Genomic DNA, 16,869 nt, shown 5'->3' on the forward strand with positions numbered 1-16,869 from the left:
TTTTTTTTTTTTTTGAGTAAAGAAACAATATATAGGGATCCCTGGGTGGTGCAGCGGTTTGGCGCCTGCCTTTGGCCCAGGGCGCGATCCTGGAGACCCGGGATCGAATCCCACGTTGGGCTCCCGGTGCATGGAGCCTGCTTCTCCCTCTGCCTATGTCTCTGCCTCTCTCTCTCTCTCTCTCTGTGTGACTATCATAAATAAATTTAAAAAATATATTTAAAACAAAGAAAGAATATATACAGAAGACAGGATGATGCTTATCTGTGGTTGGGATAGAAGAGGGGAGGCCAAAAAAAAAAAAAAAAGAAGAAGAGGGGAGGCCAGGAGCTTGAGATGGGGGGTGTGCAGGCATGTACAAAATATTGGTGGAGTTCTTGCTCGGTGAGCCCACACAGGTGTTACAGGATGCTTTATACCTTGCATATTACATACCAACTTTGTATATATCAAGTAACATTGAAATCCCATAAAAAAATTTACACCTGAGGCCAGAGACTGTGGGCTAACTTATCAGATGTTCATCTATACATGTACATACATTATATGTCCTTTTATAAAATATACAGTAAGCGTCATATGCTAATATAACACAGAGTAGGCATCATCCTAAACAAATCCCTTGTAAGGTTGCTTTTTGTACCCAACCCTAAAACATGTCTTAAAGATCTTTCTTTATCCTTTTATGGAGAACCCTTTTTATCTAGTGCTTAGCATTACGTCAGATGGAGGAACTGTAACTATTTAACTATTTTCCTTTTAGGGACTCTAAGGGAGGTTTCTAGGATTTTACTATCACCGACAATGCTACACTGGACATCTTTGTCTATGCCTTCTTTTACACAGTGCTTTCTTGGTGTGTTTCCAGAAATGGAATTGCACACGTAGTATTATAACGATAGTGCCAGATCGCTCTCCAAAGGAGGGTTGGTCTTCTGAGTCAGGGGCCCGCCCTGCCCCCAGAGCAAGGGGAGGCCTAGCCCGACTTCGGTGGACAGACACCCGTCTGCCTGGGTATGCGTTCCCTGCCGTGAGCAATAGGAGTAGTGGTTTTCATAGTTACACCCTGCCTCGAGCTATTTGCATGTGCTAGGTCTATATTTAGCACTTTCCATTAATTGCATTCCTCTCTTGGAGTCTCATCTATAAAATGGGGCTAATGGCAGTGAGGGTTTTTATCTCATCTGGCAGGAGGTGATTTAGTATTGTGGTGGAGCCCTTGGACTGAAGGCAGACTGTGCTGGAAGCAAGTTGAGGACTTCATCTTCGGGAGCCTTACTTTTCTGTCCTTCCTCAAATGAGGGTGATGGAAACGGTACCACCTTGCAGGCCTGTCCAACGAGGAAGAAAGACTGTGTCTATTTAGGGGCACTTGGTGAATACTCAGTAGAAGCTGTCACTCCTCAAGACACCCCCCCAGGCAGGCATCATGACCATCATTTTACAAATAAGAGAGGTGAGGTCTGTGGAGGTCCAGTAACTCACTCAAAGGTCACTGAAGCAGTGCAGTCAGGATTTGAACCCAGGTCCCAAGTTGGAAGGCCAGGCTCTTCCATGCTGCTGCCCTGCTTCCTATTTTAGGGCCCTTTTTTAGTGGCCGAGGGGGAGCCTTTAGGGCTGCTCACCTGTCTTTCTCTGAGGCTCCTGTCTGTCCCCCGGAGACCCTGACCACCACATGGCTTCTGTGGTGTTGCTGTGAGGTCAGGGCCTGCCCTCTGGTGGCAGCTTCTGGAAGTGCATGACTAAGAGCCATGTGGCCTTGTGAAGAAGGGGTTTGGGAATGTAACTGGTGTGAGGTGGGTGCACCCAGCGTCCTCTCCTCTCTCTGCAAAGTGCCCAAGCTCAGTGTTTAAAGTCATGTGAAGGAGACCCAGTTTGTCTTCCTTCAGTGTCGGGGGTTGGGAGGTTCTCCATCCCTCACTGGAAACTCAAGGTGAGAGCCTTACAATTCAGTTCTGAGCAGACCTCCAGGACAAAAGTAAACACTAAAATAACTTGCCATCATTTCCAGGATTTACTATACACTAAACATTATGGAAAGTCCTTAGCTGCAATGATTTATGACTTTTTCACACCTCAGAATCACCTTATGAAGTAGGCTCTTATGCCCGTTGTACAGTTGAGGAAATTGAGGCTCAGAAGGTTCAAATGGCCTACTCAGGACCATCCAAATCACCAGAGGCCTGGCTGGATTTCTGAGTCTGCGCAGCTCACTCCCCTGCCCAGCTCAGCCCTGAGGAGTGGCCGAGGGGAGCCCCAATGCCCTGGTAGTCTCTGACTTTCTCCAATTCTCTCTCTCTCTCTCTCTCTCTCTCTCTCGTAGATTTTGTGGGCTCTACAGTAAGCTCCGTGTTGCGGCCAGGGGGTGATGTCTCCGGATGGGGAGTCCTCCCCTGTCCTGTCGCTCACTCACAGGGACCCTGAGGGCCAAGATCACAACCCAGGACTTGACCTGTCCTCAGCTTGTCCCGTTGCCTGCCCTCTCATCCCTTCATTCAAGCTCCGAGGGAAGACCCCATCCAGGACTGACTTCTCACCTGCTACCTGCCTGTAGCTCCAGGCTTTGAAGAGGTTGGGGCTGGGATGCAGCGTGGGGGAGGGCCTGATACTGCTCCTCCCTCAACTGACCTAAGGGAGCTGGAGCCCTGGGCCCTTGGGCTTCTCCCTTCCTCCCTAGCCCGGCCTGGGGCCCCTGCAGAGTCTCCAGGGGAAGAGGCGCTGTGGTTTCTGTTCCCCAGGCCCTGGCAGTCTGGAGGGCTCCTGCCTGGCTGCATCCTTGCCTCCTCTGGTCCCTGCCTCCTGCAGAAACTTATTCAAGACACTGGCCCAGGGTGGTCCGGACTCTTTACTATCCCCCTCCCCCCCTATGATGGTTCCATCACATCATCACAGAGCTCCAGGCGCCACCAGCCTCCTTGGGGCCTCTCTGCTGCCCGCGCCAGCCTGTTTTCACCTCTCCCAAAGGAGTCTGAGCTGCACTGAGGGGGAAAGCACAGCGCGTCCCTTTCAGCTGCTGACGGGGGCCCTGGGCAGCCCAGAGTCTGAGGACAGACAGGCTCTGGAGGCAGTGGGAGGAGGCGCTCTGACTCCTGTCTCGGTGGCATCTGACCATGGCAGCTGGGGCTGGAAGGGACTCAACCCGGGGCTGGCCTGGCCTTCTCCCTGCTGGGATGTCTCACCAGTGACTGGACCCTTGACCCTGGCCTGTTTTGTACAGCACAGACTTCTTGGCCCTGTTGTCAGGGCTGGGGGTTTGGGAGGGGGGCCTAAGAGTGGGGAATTAGGGGATGCATCACCCCTCTGCCCCTTCTCATGCCCCCAATCCGGGCATCTGCCAAGGGCAGAAACTGTCTTGCCTCTTTGATACTTTTTCTGCATAACTTGAACTTGCAGGTCACCTCTGAACAGGGTACCCCCTGTCCCCCATCCCCAGGCCTTGTAACCCTATCCCCACCTCCACTTCCTCCTCCTTGCCCACCTCTCGCCTTGCGTTATGCCCAGGGTCTGCAGCCCAATGGGCAGTGCTTGGAGCTGAGGCATGAGTGTGTGTGTGTGTTTGTGTGTGTGTGTGTGTGTGAGTGTGAGTGTGTGTGTGTGTGTGTGTGTGTGTGTGTGGTGGAGAGCAGAAGAGGAGTCTTCTTTCTCCCTCCCCTTCCACTGTGGGGGCATCTCCTTCCCCCTTGGCCGGGAGCAAATGGAGGAGACTCCAGGTGTTTCTGAACTCCCCTCACTGCCTGGTGGACCTGGTGGTAGAGCCATCTGGCCTGGGGTGTGGACAGCCCCTTCCAGCCCCCGGTTCAGGCGGCATGTTGGCTTCATCTAGTGTGCCTGCTTGTGTCTTCGAGTACCGGGGGGAAGTGGTGATCCACTGTGTAGCAGGAGCGTGAGGCCTCTACAGGTCCAATGGGGAAGCTTGTTGTCATCATTTCCTATGTAGGTCTCAGCCAAAGGAGGGGAGAAAAGCAGCGAGTGCCATGTATTTGCCAATCTTATGTTCATTTCCATAGGACTTGGACCTGAGAGGGTTTCCAAGACAGACCCTAGAAATCCTCTGCGTGAGACCCCCATCCGGACCCTAACTGGAATCAGATGCTGGGTCCTGGTAGGATTCCTGAAACCTGGAACTCACTAAGTCCTCCTCACCCTCCCTTCTCTTGAGCAAACACCTTTCCCCTGGTGCTCTGGCCCCAGCCCAGTGCTCCCCTCGCCTCCCCAGGGCTCTACCTGCAGGGCTGGGCTGTGCTGAATGGGAGGGTCGGGGGAGCCTCTTTGGAGGCAGGGGACAGAAGTGAGTTCCTCAAAGATCCAAACCAAAGCCCAGTGTCGGGAGGCTGTAGGGGGGCAGGGGTGGTGGGGGGTGGGAAGGAGCCAGTGGTTGGGAAGGGGGAGAAGCCTGAGGTGGAGAGAGTGAGAATGAGTGGAGAGGGAAGAGGGTGGAGAAAGGCAGAGAGGAGAGGAGAGGGGACCGTGATGCAGAGAGCCTGGGGTGGGAGAGGAAGGTGGCTGGGAAGATGAAAGGAATAGGGACAGGGAAGGGAGGCAAATGTAAGGGTGAGTTGTGGGATGGCAGACTGGGGTGCAGGGGAGATGCATTGGGCAGAGGAGCAGGACACTGAGGGATGGATGCCCTGCTGCAGGGGTGGGTGGCACCAGAGCCCTGTGCTGGGGGGAGGTCAGAGCCGCCCCTCAGAGGCCCAGGCCACCGCCCACCCCTTTGGGGTAGGGGTGCCACTAGAGTGCGGGTTAGTGGGAGGGAAGAGGGAGGTTAACCCCTTTGAGGGGGTCCTGAGTGCCTCCACCCATCGCCATGCACCAGCCAGTTGTTGCCTTTGCCAAGGAAGGGCCAGCTCCGAGGTGAACCCGGGAGTGTGGTTAGAAGAGCCGGGTTGGGCCGGCTGAAGGAGTGCCTGCCGGGAGAACACCGGGGAGGAAGGGAGGCTGGAGCGAGCACCAAACCATAGCCCTGTCCTGAAGCTTCAGCAGAGGCGGGAGCAGAGCCAGAAACAGATGTTTCAGGTAGGGGCCCCACGTGAGGCTGATGTGCCACCACCTTGTGACTCAGATGGCTCTCTGGGGGCAAGGAAGCCGTCGTCGTGGACAAGGTGAGGTTTGTGGTTTGCCTTAGCCAACCCCGGCAATTTGGCTTTTGCCTTTGGGAGGAGACAGATGCAGAGATCACCTGTTCCCACCTCAGCATGGCCTCTAGGACTCTTGGTTCTCGAAAGAAGCTGAGCTTTGAGCAGTCCAGTTGTGACTGGATCAGAAGGGCCTGGCACTAACAGGTGGTTTCTGCTCTCGTCTGGGGACTTTCAGGAGAGGCCGAAGCAGCCACAACATAGAGGTGGTTGAGAGCGCTGGTTGGTCAAGTCCTGGGCCTCTAAGATATGAAAACTTTCATGTTTGGGAACCAGTTACCCATTAAGGAAAACACTGTTTTCCTGAGGGGGTAAGGACCATGGGTAGGATTAATCCTTTTCAGGCCTGGACTGGCTAAGCTGAGAGATACCAGATGAGGCTGCAGGGAAATCCCTTGGCCTCCTTGAGATTCTGCTTGGACACAGCAGGGGAATCAGCCTTCTCCAACTTCCAGTGTGATTGAGACAAGGGAACCCTCTCTTTGGAGAAGCTGGGACCTTCCCAGCACAAGAAACTTACGCAGGTCCCTGTCTGGCTCAGGGCTAGCCTTCGGGTGGGCCTGGAGTTTCCTGAGAAGGGAACAAGGGGGACAGTCCTTCCCAGAGCTCTGACCAGCAGACCTCAGGGGCCTGTGCTGTGTGTCGTTAGGATAGCTTGGTGTCGTCTACACCCCATTAGTAAGTTCTGTCTGAATGTGTCCTCGCTGTTCATTGTCCAGTTTGGTAACATTTATTTTGGTCCTGACCCCTTCTGCTGCTGCTGGATTTGAGCTTCAGTGCAGGTGGAATGATGTTCAAATAAAGAAACACTTTATATCACCTATGCTGGCTGCTTCTTCTCTGAGTTGACCCCACGGGGATGGAGAGGGTTGAGAGTCTACCATTGGCATCAGGTTTGGCTGCATATTAACAGAGCTACCACGTTGGCTTAACAAGAGTCTATTTTCCTTTCATATTGTCTGGACGTAGCCAGACCATGACCGATATGGCCCACAGCGTTATCAGGAATCCAGGCTTCTGTCTTTCTGCACTGCCAATTTCAACCCTGGCTTCCAGTCTCAAGGACACTGCATGGCCCAAGATGCCTGGGGGAGTTCTAGTCACTTGGTCTACATTGCATTTGATGGAGACTTCTGGAAATCCTATAGGACTGGGTCACATTGCACACCTAGCTAAAATGTAATCTTTCAATGGGGCACATTGCCACCCCAGATAAACTTGAGGTTCAGATAAACCTTCCCAGATAAACCAAGGAGATGGGAGAGAATAGATGGAACAGGCAGCGAGCGGTCTACACACTGCTGATTAATTGAACAGGCTTGACTTTGGACTTAGGACTCTAACTAGAACAAACAAGGGTCCACCCTTTTCTGCATGTGAGGCCTGGACAAGTCCTTTCACTTCTAAATCCCCATTAAATAAATGCAATTGATGATAGTGATCTCAGGGAATTGTAAGAAACAAAGGAGGGAATGCAGATTGCTTGACAGCATCTGGCACATAGTAACGTGTCCCATATGGTAGCTAGATTGATTATCATGTCTGCACTTGGAAATGAGTCTTCATTCAATACGTTTTGAGCACTTGGTATAGACTAAACCCTTAAAAGAACAAAAACAGAGACCCTGTATTAAAGGTCAATCTGAAAAAAATAAAGGTCAATCTGGCTGAGGAAATGAACATGTAAAAATAATGTAAAATGTGCCGGGTGCAGGGTATTGTGGGCACCCTGGGTAGGGACACCTTACCTGGCTTTTGGTGGGGTGGGTAGAGCAGAAGACCGTTTTACTGTAGGATGTGTAGAAGTTGGCAGGCAAGGGTCAGGAAAGCCATTCATGAGAGAGGCAGCTTAAGGAAAGAGCAGGGTAAGAAACAGAATGGTACATGCAGAGAACTAAAAGCCGTTTAGCAACGCTGAACTATAAGGTGCGGGCAGGGAGGGTCAGAGATTAGTCTGAAGACAGGCAAAGTCAGATGATGAAAAAGCTGGGGAGCTGTGAACAGAAATCTGGATGTTTAGAGCAATAGGGAGCCATGGGATGATTTTATCAGGAGAGCAGCACGATTAGATTTGCATTTCAGGAAGATCACTCTCATTGCACTGTTATGGACTGAGGTGGAGGACAATTTTAATTAAAGAGTTAGTCTGGCCTGAAGGTGGTGGCAATAGGTCTGAGAGAGGTGAGAAATTCATTATTTAGGAAGTACAACTGAGGGACGCCTGGGTGGCTTAGCGGTTGAGCATTTGCCTTCAACTCAGGGTGTGATCCCGCAGTCCTGGGATCAAGTCCCACTTCGATGCTTGTGCTCCGGTGCTTCGAATCTTCTCCCTCTGCTTGTGTCTCTGCCTCTCTCTCTCTCTCATGAATAAGTAAATAAAATCTTAAAAAAAAAAAAAAAAGGAAGTACAATTTACACTTGGTAGCTGATTGGCTGTGGGGTAAGAGAGTGGCACCAAGGAGAATGTGTATGTTTTTTGCTTGGGAGACAAGAAAGATTTGTCAGGATAGCAGGGGAACAAGATGATCAATCAGTTCAGTTGGAGACTTGTTAAGTTTAAGAAGCAAATGGGAGGCGCCTGGCTGGCTACTGGTTGAGTGTGCAACTTTTGATATTGAGGTTGGGAGTTCAAGCTCCATGTTGAGTGTAGAGATTAAAAAATCAATAGAAAAGGGGAAAAAAAGCGTGTAGGACATCATGGTGGAGTTGTCCAGTAGTCAGTTGAATTAGATAGATTTGGGAGCTCAAGAGAAAGATCTGGGCCAGAAACATGAGCATATAGGTAATGGTCGAAATGTGAACCACAGATGAGTTTGCTCAGGGTGACTGTATTGTGTGAAGAACACAGAGCTATGGCGTGAATGCTGGAAAACAGCAACATGTAAAGGTCAGAGGAATGTAGGTCCAAAAGGAGAGGACAATGGAGGAGTCAGAGCTGTGTTTGGAGAAAAAAACATGAAAATGTGTTATGGAAACATTCAAGAGAAAGGTCAGCTGGAGCAAATTAGTTCAGAATTAGGGACTGAAAAAATGTGCCCACTGGATGTGGAAGCAAGAAGGCCATTGTTGAATTTGAGGATGTAGAATCTCTTTCTTTAAATGAAAGAGTTGCAAATGTTTATAGATGATGGCCAGTAAGAGTTTTAAAGCTGGAGAGAGGGCAGCCCCGGTGGCGCAGCGGTTTGGCACCGCCTGCAGCCCAGGGTGTGATCCTGGGGATCCTGGATCGAGTCCCACATCGGGCTCTCTGCATGGAGCCTGCTTCTCCCTCTGCCTGTGTCTCTGCCTCTCATTCTCTCTCTGTGTTTCTATGAATAGATAAAATCTTAAAAATAATAATAAAGCTGGAGAGATAATGGGGCATGTTGGTGGCTCAGTGGTTAGGTGTCTGACTCTTGATTTTGGCTCAGGTCATGATCTCAGGGTTGTAGGATCGAGCCCTGCATCAGGCTCTACACTTAGCGTTGAGTCAGCTTTGGATTCTCTCTCTCCCTCTGCCCACCACCCCCATTCTCTCTAAAATAAATATTTTTTAAAGACAGAAATAAAGAGGGCAGCCCGGGTGGCAGAGTGGTTTGGCGCTGCCTTCAGCCCAGGTCATGATCCTGGAGACCCGGGATTGAGTCCCAAGTCGGGCTCCCTGCATGGAGCCTGCTTCTCCCTCTGCCTGTATCTCTGCCTCTCTCTCTCTTTCTCTCTCATGATTGAATAAAATCTTTAAAAAAAAAAAAAAGAAAAACAGAAATAAAGATAAAAAGAGAATGACTAAGAAGAGGTGAGAAGGCCTTTTTTTGGGGTAGAGAGAAGTGCAAGGCTTAAGGAACTCTTGCTTGATGGTATCCATTTTCTTGATGAAGCAGGAGACAAGACTGTCCACTGAGAGAAGGGAATGAGCAGGGTGTTCAAGAAGTGGCAAAAGTTTGGAACAGTTACTAACATGAGCTTTCAAAGGACCAAAAGATTGATGTGTGACCATGAGTTTGTGGAGGTATCAATTGACTGGAAGGCGGGCAGGCACAGAGAAGGCAGATTGTAGAGTGATAAGTAGGTGCCAGGTAAGCAGAGTGTCCTGCAAGTGTTTCACTCCTGCCATGACATCCAGGTTGCTTACAGAAAAAGAGCCAGCAATGGGACAGATAGAGAAAATAAGGGAGCGAAGTTTATGTGACAGAGCTGGAAGAAGAGGAAACAGTGGTTAGAAAGCTGGATGTTTGACCTGAATATGCTAATAAAGATGGCTTTGAGATGTGAGGCAAGGAATAGGTTGTCCACCCAAATGGTGAGCATAATGGCAGGAACTGGGGTGCAGATGAGCCAAAGTTGTCCAAGAACCAAAGAGTGGTGGGAAGGCTAAAACAGGACTGCATGGGAAAAGCTACAAGCATAATAATCAGATGTGTGTACCAGTGCAGCAGGAATTTTTATGAGGGACACAATTGATTTGGGAACATTGTGGGGAGAATCTTTAGTCAAAAGGATGTGAGAAAGAGCAGTCTCCACTTAAAGGGGCTTGCAAAGGAGGTAGTATCCTAAGGAGAGAACCTTATGTCCATATTTCAGTAAGGGCTTGTCTATCAAAGGAAAGAGGTGTCCAGAGAGCAGAGCAGAAAGGTTAGGACAGAACAGAGAAAAAACTACATCGTACGGGTCAAGAGCACCAACAGCAGAGATGACCGAGAACTCTCATTTTGGGAAATGACTAAGCACAATAAGAGTGCGAAGTTTGGTAGAATTTGTGACTCAGAACTTCAAATGGAGCTCTGGTTTGAAACCCCTTTCTTTTTTCTTCTCTTTCTTTCTTCTTTCTTTTTCTTCTTTCTTTCTCTTTCTTTCTTTCTTTCTTTCTTTCTTTCTTTCTTTCTTTCTTTCTATTTTCTTTCTTTCTTCTTTCTTTCTTTCTTTTTCTTTCTTTTCTTTCTTTTTTCTTTTTCTTCTTTCTTTCTTTCTTTCTTTCTTTTTCTTTTTTTATATAAGGATTTATTTTTTTTTTATTTTTAAAAAGATTTTATTTATTCATGAGAGACACAGAGAGAGAGGCAGAAACACAGGCAGAGCAAGAAGCAGGCTCCATGCAGGGAGCCGGACATGGGACTCAATCCTGGGTCTCCAGGATCACATCCTGGGCTGAAGGCAGCACTAAACCACTGAGCCACCCAGGCTGCCCTGAAACCCCTTTCAAGTCCACCTAGGCACAGCGAAAGGCTCAGTGATCCCAGCTGCTGGCACCAGCTCTAGAGGTGCTGGAAGGCTCAGGTGCCACAGCGGGTACAGGAATCCAACCTGAGTGCACTGGAGTCTTCTTCAAATTCATTTACTCATTCAGAAAAACATTTTACTGAATGCCTGTTTTGGTCTGGTACTAGACATAGGCCCTGGGCTCAAATGATCACAGGCTAGTTAGTGGAGGGTTGTTTGCTTGTTTAGAGAAGCTAAGATTCTGGTTCTTGTTTTGTTAGACGAAATGTACAGGTTTAGTGAACTCTTGCTTGATGGTATCCATTTTCTTGGTGAAGCAGGAGACAAGACTGGTCAGGTAGGTGAAATATTGTAAAATACCCTACTAACCATTACCACAGGGACAGACTCTTGCTAGTCATCCCAGATTTTTCATGTACTTACCAACACTATCCCCTTCTTTCCTAGAGAAACCACTACTGTGACTTTGATGGTAATCACTTCCCAACTTTTATTATTATTATTTTTAATTGAGTGAGCATCTTTTTTTTTTTTAACTTAAGATGCTCCCCACTGAGCAGGGAGCGCTGTGTGGGGCTCCATCCCAGGACCCTGGATCATGACCGGAGCTGAAGTCAGACACTGAATGGCCTGAGCTACCCAGGCAGTCCTGACTTTGTGTATTTTCCTACTTCACTTCTTTTTGTTCCTTCTTGTAATTTGTTGAAGAAAGTGGACCATTTGTTATGTGGTGTTCCACAGCTGGAATTTTGCTGGCTTCATGCCGTGGTGTAGTTGAACAAATTTCTCTATTCTCTGTATTTCCAGCAAATAGGTATTTGGATCTAGATGCTTATTTACATTCAGTTGTGTGTGTTGCACATTTTAATTAATACTTCATAGTTCCTGGTTTTTTCATCATGAGATACATGATGTCTAATTGTTTTTGTCATTAGGAGTTGCAAAACAGTGATATTCCAATTCTATCACTCTGTCTTCAGTTATTTGTGGGAACACTTCTTGAAACACCCACATTTACTATCTAGTTAGCCAGTTGTACAACTTGTATAGGAAAGGCAAGAAAAATGCTGGTCTTCTTCTTTAACAGTTTTCAAAAATAGAGCTTGTTACCTAACATTTTCCTAAGATGAACAATTATGTTTTGGTACTATTATGAACTTATGGATTTAAACATGTATTTTTTTCTGTTACATTTATTATCCTAATTAATGGTTAAAATGTTCCAGTGTTTTTTTTTTTTTAAACTTTTATTTATTTATGATAGTCACAGAGAGAGAGAGAGAGAGACAGAGACGCAGGCGGAGGAAGAAGCAGGCTCCATGCACCAGGAGCCTGATGTGGGATTCGATTCTGGGTCTCCAGGATCGCGTCCCGGGCCAAAGGCAGGCGCCAAACCGCTGCGCCACCCAGGGATCCCAAAATGTTCCAGTGTTGGTCAGCAGAAGCCTCTTTAATTTGGTGTGAATCTTTTAAACCTAATTATCTTTGATGGTGTCATTGCTCTCTGGTATGACAGGATGTTCTAGACTAATCTTGTATATGTCCTTCCTCAGACCAAAATCAACCATTTTTCTAAGAAGCTCTATCTCCAAGCCCTTCCTGTTGACAGAGCTAAGACAGGGACACATGAAGCTTATATGTGTATATATGATCTATCTATGGAATCTATTTGTGTCCGTCCATCCATCCATCCATGATAAAATACCTCATGAGTTAATACTGATAAATAGAAGGCTTTGGCTTAACATCTAAAACTCTTTTCCCCCCTATACTGAGAATCCTGTCAAAGATATCATTTGATTTGTCCCACATTAAAGTCCTCAGATACACTGCCACCAGTATGATCACTAAAAATATATTTTTAGCTTGTTTTACTTTGTTGTACTATATATATCTTGCCTAAGTTACATAAATAATTTTATTATTATTATTTTTAAAGATTTTATTTATTTATTCACAAGAGACACAGAAACTTAGGCAGAGGGAGAAGCAGGCTCCATGGAGGGAGCCTGATGTGGGACTCGATCCCAGAACTCCGGGATCACATCCTGAGCCAAAGGCAGACGTTCAACCGCTGAGACACCCAGGAATTCCGATTTTATTATATTTCAAAGATTTTATTTTATTATTATTTTTAAGATTTTATTTATTAATTCATGAGACAGAGAGAGAGAGAGAGAGAGAGAGATTGAGGCAGAGACACAGGCAGAGGGAGAAGCAGGCTCCATGTAGGGAGCCCGAAGTGGGTCTCGATCCCAGGTCTCAAGGATCATGCCCTGGGCCAAAGGTGGTGCTAAATCGCTGAACCACCCGGGCTGCCCTATTTCAGATTTTAAGTAACCTCTACACCAAATATGGGGCTTGAATTCACAGCCCTGAGATCAAAAGTCACAAGCTCCACTGACTGAGGCAGCCAGGCACCCCACATAAATCATTTTACATTACATGCTCTCTTTATATTTCTTAGTTCTACATATAGTTAACTGTATATTATTAACTCACTCCAAATTTTCTATTGATGTTTCTCAAGAAAGTTTGGTTGTCTGAACTCAGTTCCTAATAGATACCTAAGGGCTAACAAAAATAAAATTGCCCAAGTTCTTGTTATGTACTTGAAAGTCAGTTAGTTGGTATGAAACTCATGGCTCACAGTCTCTTAAATATTTTGTTTTCTTTTGTCATAAATTGTTGCTTTCCAAAACCCTGAAATAATGATATAGCTAAATTTTCTTTCCATTTAAGTAACTTTCTGGGGAGCCTGGACATCCAAGATTTTTTCCCTTTCTCCAACAATTTTACTAGAAGGTCTTGATTTTGGTCATTCTGGGTTCTTGGTATGCAATATGCTCTTCCAATTTGTTGTTTAAAATATTCCAATAAAGTTTTCTTAAATTATAGGCATTTGTTCTGTTCCCTTATCTGTCTTTGGGAACTCCTATTATATACATGTTTTTTTGGCCTTTTATAATTGTCACTTTTTATTTTTTTAAGATTTTATTTATTTATTCATGAGACACATACACACACACAGACACAGGCAGAGGGAGAAGCAGGCTCCATGCAGGGAGCCAGATGTGGGACCTGATCCCAGGTCCCCAGGATCAGACCCTGGGCTGAAGGCAGGCGCTAAACCGCTGAGCCACCAGGCTGCCCCTAATTGTCACTTTTTAAATAATACTTTTAAAACAGTAGTGTTAGGCTCACAGCAAAATTGAGAAGGTATAATGATTCCCATATTCTCGCTGCGCCTACACATGCATATCCTCTCATGTCATGAACATCCCCCATCGGAATGGTACATTTGTTACAACTGATAGATCTACAATGACCCATCATTATTGCCCAAGTCCATAGTTTACATTAGGGTTCACTCTTGGTGTTATACATTCTGTGGGTTTGGACAAATGCTCAATGAGGTATCTACCACTGCAATATCATACAAAATAGTTTTACCACCCTAAAAACCCTGTGTTCAACCACTCATTCCTCTCTCCCCACCACCTTTAATGTTTTTACTGTCCCCACAGTTTTGCATTTTCTACGATGTCAGATAACTTGCCTCATACACTATCAGCTTATTCAGAATAGCTTCTTTCACCACTAGTAATATGCATTAAAGGTTCCCCGTGAAAGACTAATAGATCATGTCATTCTTTAGTGCTGAATAACAATCAATTTTATGGATACATCAGTTTTTTAATCCATTCACCTACTGAAGGACATCTGATTGCTTCCAAGTTTTGGCAATTATCAATAAAGTGCGGTAAATATCCATGCGCAGGTTTTTGTGTGGACCTTTTCAACTCCTTTGGGTAAATAACAAGAAGTGTGACTACTTGATCATATGGTTAAGAGTATGTTTAGTTTTGGGGGCACCTGGGTGGCTCAGTGGTTGAGTGTCTGCCTTTGGCTCAGGTTGTGGTCCCGGGGTCCTGGGATCGGGTCCTGCATTGGGCTCCTTGTGGGGAGCCTACTTCTCCCTCTGCCTAGGTCTCTGCCACTCTGTCTGTCTCTTATGAGTAAATAAATAAAATCTTAAATGAAAAAAGAGTATGTTTAGTTTTGTAAGAAACTGCCAAACTATCTTTCCAAAAGTGGTTGTATTATTTTGCATTCCCACCAGCAATAAATGAAGGTTCCTGTTGCTTTGCATACTCATTAGCATGTGGTGGTGTCAGTGTTTTGGATTTTGGCCATTCCAACAGGTACACAGTGACATCTCATTATTGTTTTAACTTGCAATTCCCTAATGACATATATTGTTGAGCATCTTTTCACATATTTATTGACATCTGTATTTGAAATGTCTATTCAGGGATGCCTGGGTGGCTCAGCAGTTGAGTGTTTGCCTTTGTTTGGCTCAGGGCATGATTCCGGTCCGGAGATGGAATCCTGCATTGGGCTCCCTGTGAGGAACCTGCTTCTTCCTCTATGTCTCTGCCTCCCTCTCTGTGTCTCTCATGAATAAATAAATAACATCTTAAAAAAAAATGTCTATTCAGATCTTTGACCTATTTTTATTTTTTAAGTAGGCTCCATGCTTGCATGGTGGGGCTTGAACTTACCACCCTGAGATCAAGACCTGAGTTGAGATCAAGAGTTGTACGCTTAACCGACTGAGCCACCCAGGTGCCCCTCTTTGGCCCGTTTTTTTAAGCAGGTATTTCTTTTCTTTGCCAAGGATATGATAGGGAAGCATTCTGCTGATAACCACAAAGAAAGCTTTGTCTGAAGAGCTCTACAATATGCCAACTGCCGTGTATCAATACCAATGAACCTTAACATGTATGTATACTTGATGTAGAGCCTTTAAAAACCAATGTGCCTGATTAATTTGTTAAATTTTTTTATTAGTAAATTAAACACTGCTACTTCTCACTACCATTTGTTTTGTAAGTTTCTTTAGGTAGAAATTTTCCTTGTACTTAAAAAAAATAAAATATTGTCATATACAACATAGATGAAACTTGAAGGTATGTGTTAAGTGAAATAAGACAAAGACAAATATGATCTCACTTATATGTTATAGTTTGCTGGCTATTGAGTTGTATGAGTTCTTTATATTTTGGATATTGACTCCTTATTAAAATCCTCAGTTTTGTTGGATCTTCTGGGAAATTAGGAAAATCTGTTAATTTTTCCAAGTTTTTTTCCCCCATAAGATTGATTGATTAGAGAGAGAGAGAGAGAATATGAGTAGTGGGGTGGGGCAGAGAGGGAGAGAGAGCAGACTCCCTGCTGAGCAAGAAGCTACCAGAAGCCTGACTCAGGGCTCCATCCCAGGACTCCGAGATCATGACCTGAGCTGAAGACAGACACTCAACCTACTGAGCCACCCAGGTGCCCCATCCAAAAGGTCTTTAACTCTCCTTTTCTTTCTCTCATGTCCCTCCTATCAATTTTTCAAAGAACTAAAGCATCCTGTATGCTAGCCTTGTAGAGAATAAACATAGTGAGATCCAGATCTTGAGGGAATTATAGTTATATTGGCAGACATAAAATAGAGGGACTCCTGGGTGGTGCACTCAGTTAAGTGTCTGACTCTTGGTTTTGGCTCAGGTGCTGATCTCAGGTCATGAGATAGTGCTTCATGTCCAGCTCTGCTGGGAGTCTGCTTGGAACTCTTTCTCCCTCTCCCTGTGCCCCTCCCCACTCTCATGTGTGAACTCTCCCTCTCTCTCTCAAATAAATACATCTTTTAAAAAAAGGTTTATTTTTTAAAAGATTTTATTTATTCATGAGAGACAGAGAGAGAGAGAGAGGCAGAGACACAGGCAGAGGGAGAAGCTGGCTCCATGCAGGGAGCCCCACATGGGACTCAATCTCAGGTCCCCAGGATCACACCCCCGGGCTGAAGGCGGTGCTAAACCGTTGAGCCACCCGGGCTGCCCTCCGTAAGTCTTATTTTAAAAACTAAGATATAGCAAATGTAACTTATAAGTTACAGGTGTACAACATGATTAAACAGATGTATATATAGTTGACCCTTGGAAAATACATGGGTTAGGCATACTGACCCTTGTGTAGCTCAAAACCCATGTATAACTTTTGACTCCCCAAAAAATTAACTACTAACAGCCTTAGAGACGTGAACAATGAACACATATTTTATATGTATTATATACTATATTCTTGCAATATTTTTTTTGTATTTCTACCTATGTGGTTTGTCTGCAAATTTTTCAAATTCAAAATTGCCAAAATTTCCCCAATGTTTATTGAAAAAAAATCCATGTAGAAGTGGATGTGCAAAGCTCAAACTCATGTTGTCAACTGTCAACTGCACTGTAAAATTAGCATTTGTCTAGTTAACTTCCATCACCAGTTATAAAATTTTTGTGTGATGAGGACACATCTCCTTCAGCAACTTGCAAATACACACTACAATACTAACTATAGTCACCATGCTGTACATTACACCCCTAGGTCTTTTTTTGTAACTGCAAATGTGATCTTTTGATCACTTTCACCCATTTTACCTCTCTCCCATCCCTGGCAACCACCAAGCTATTCTCTATATCCAGGAGTTCATTTTTTT

The 16,869-nt window shown here is 45.7% G+C and overlaps 1 protein-coding gene across 2 annotated transcripts in view; it reads left to right on the forward strand.

Moving 5' to 3' along the window:
• Window positions 1-5,958, forward strand: part of LHFPL4 (LHFPL tetraspan subfamily member 4) — a 33,682-nt gene extending 27,724 nt beyond the window's left edge. For both annotated transcript variants that reach the window (XM_072722201.1, XM_072722202.1), the window contains exon 4: window positions 2,324-5,958. In XM_072722201.1, coding sequence (XP_072578302.1) covers window positions 2,324-2,424 — 101 coding nt within the window. In that variant the 3' untranslated portion in view covers window positions 2,425-5,958. The remainder of the gene's footprint in view (window positions 1-2,323) is intronic.
• Window positions 5,959-16,869: the final 10,911 nt, after the last annotated feature.

The sequence above is a fragment of the Vulpes vulpes genome, chromosome 9 (assembly GCF_048418805.1).
Source record: "Vulpes vulpes isolate BD-2025 chromosome 9, VulVul3, whole genome shotgun sequence".
NCBI classification, from domain to species: domain Eukaryota; kingdom Metazoa; phylum Chordata; class Mammalia; order Carnivora; family Canidae; genus Vulpes; species Vulpes vulpes.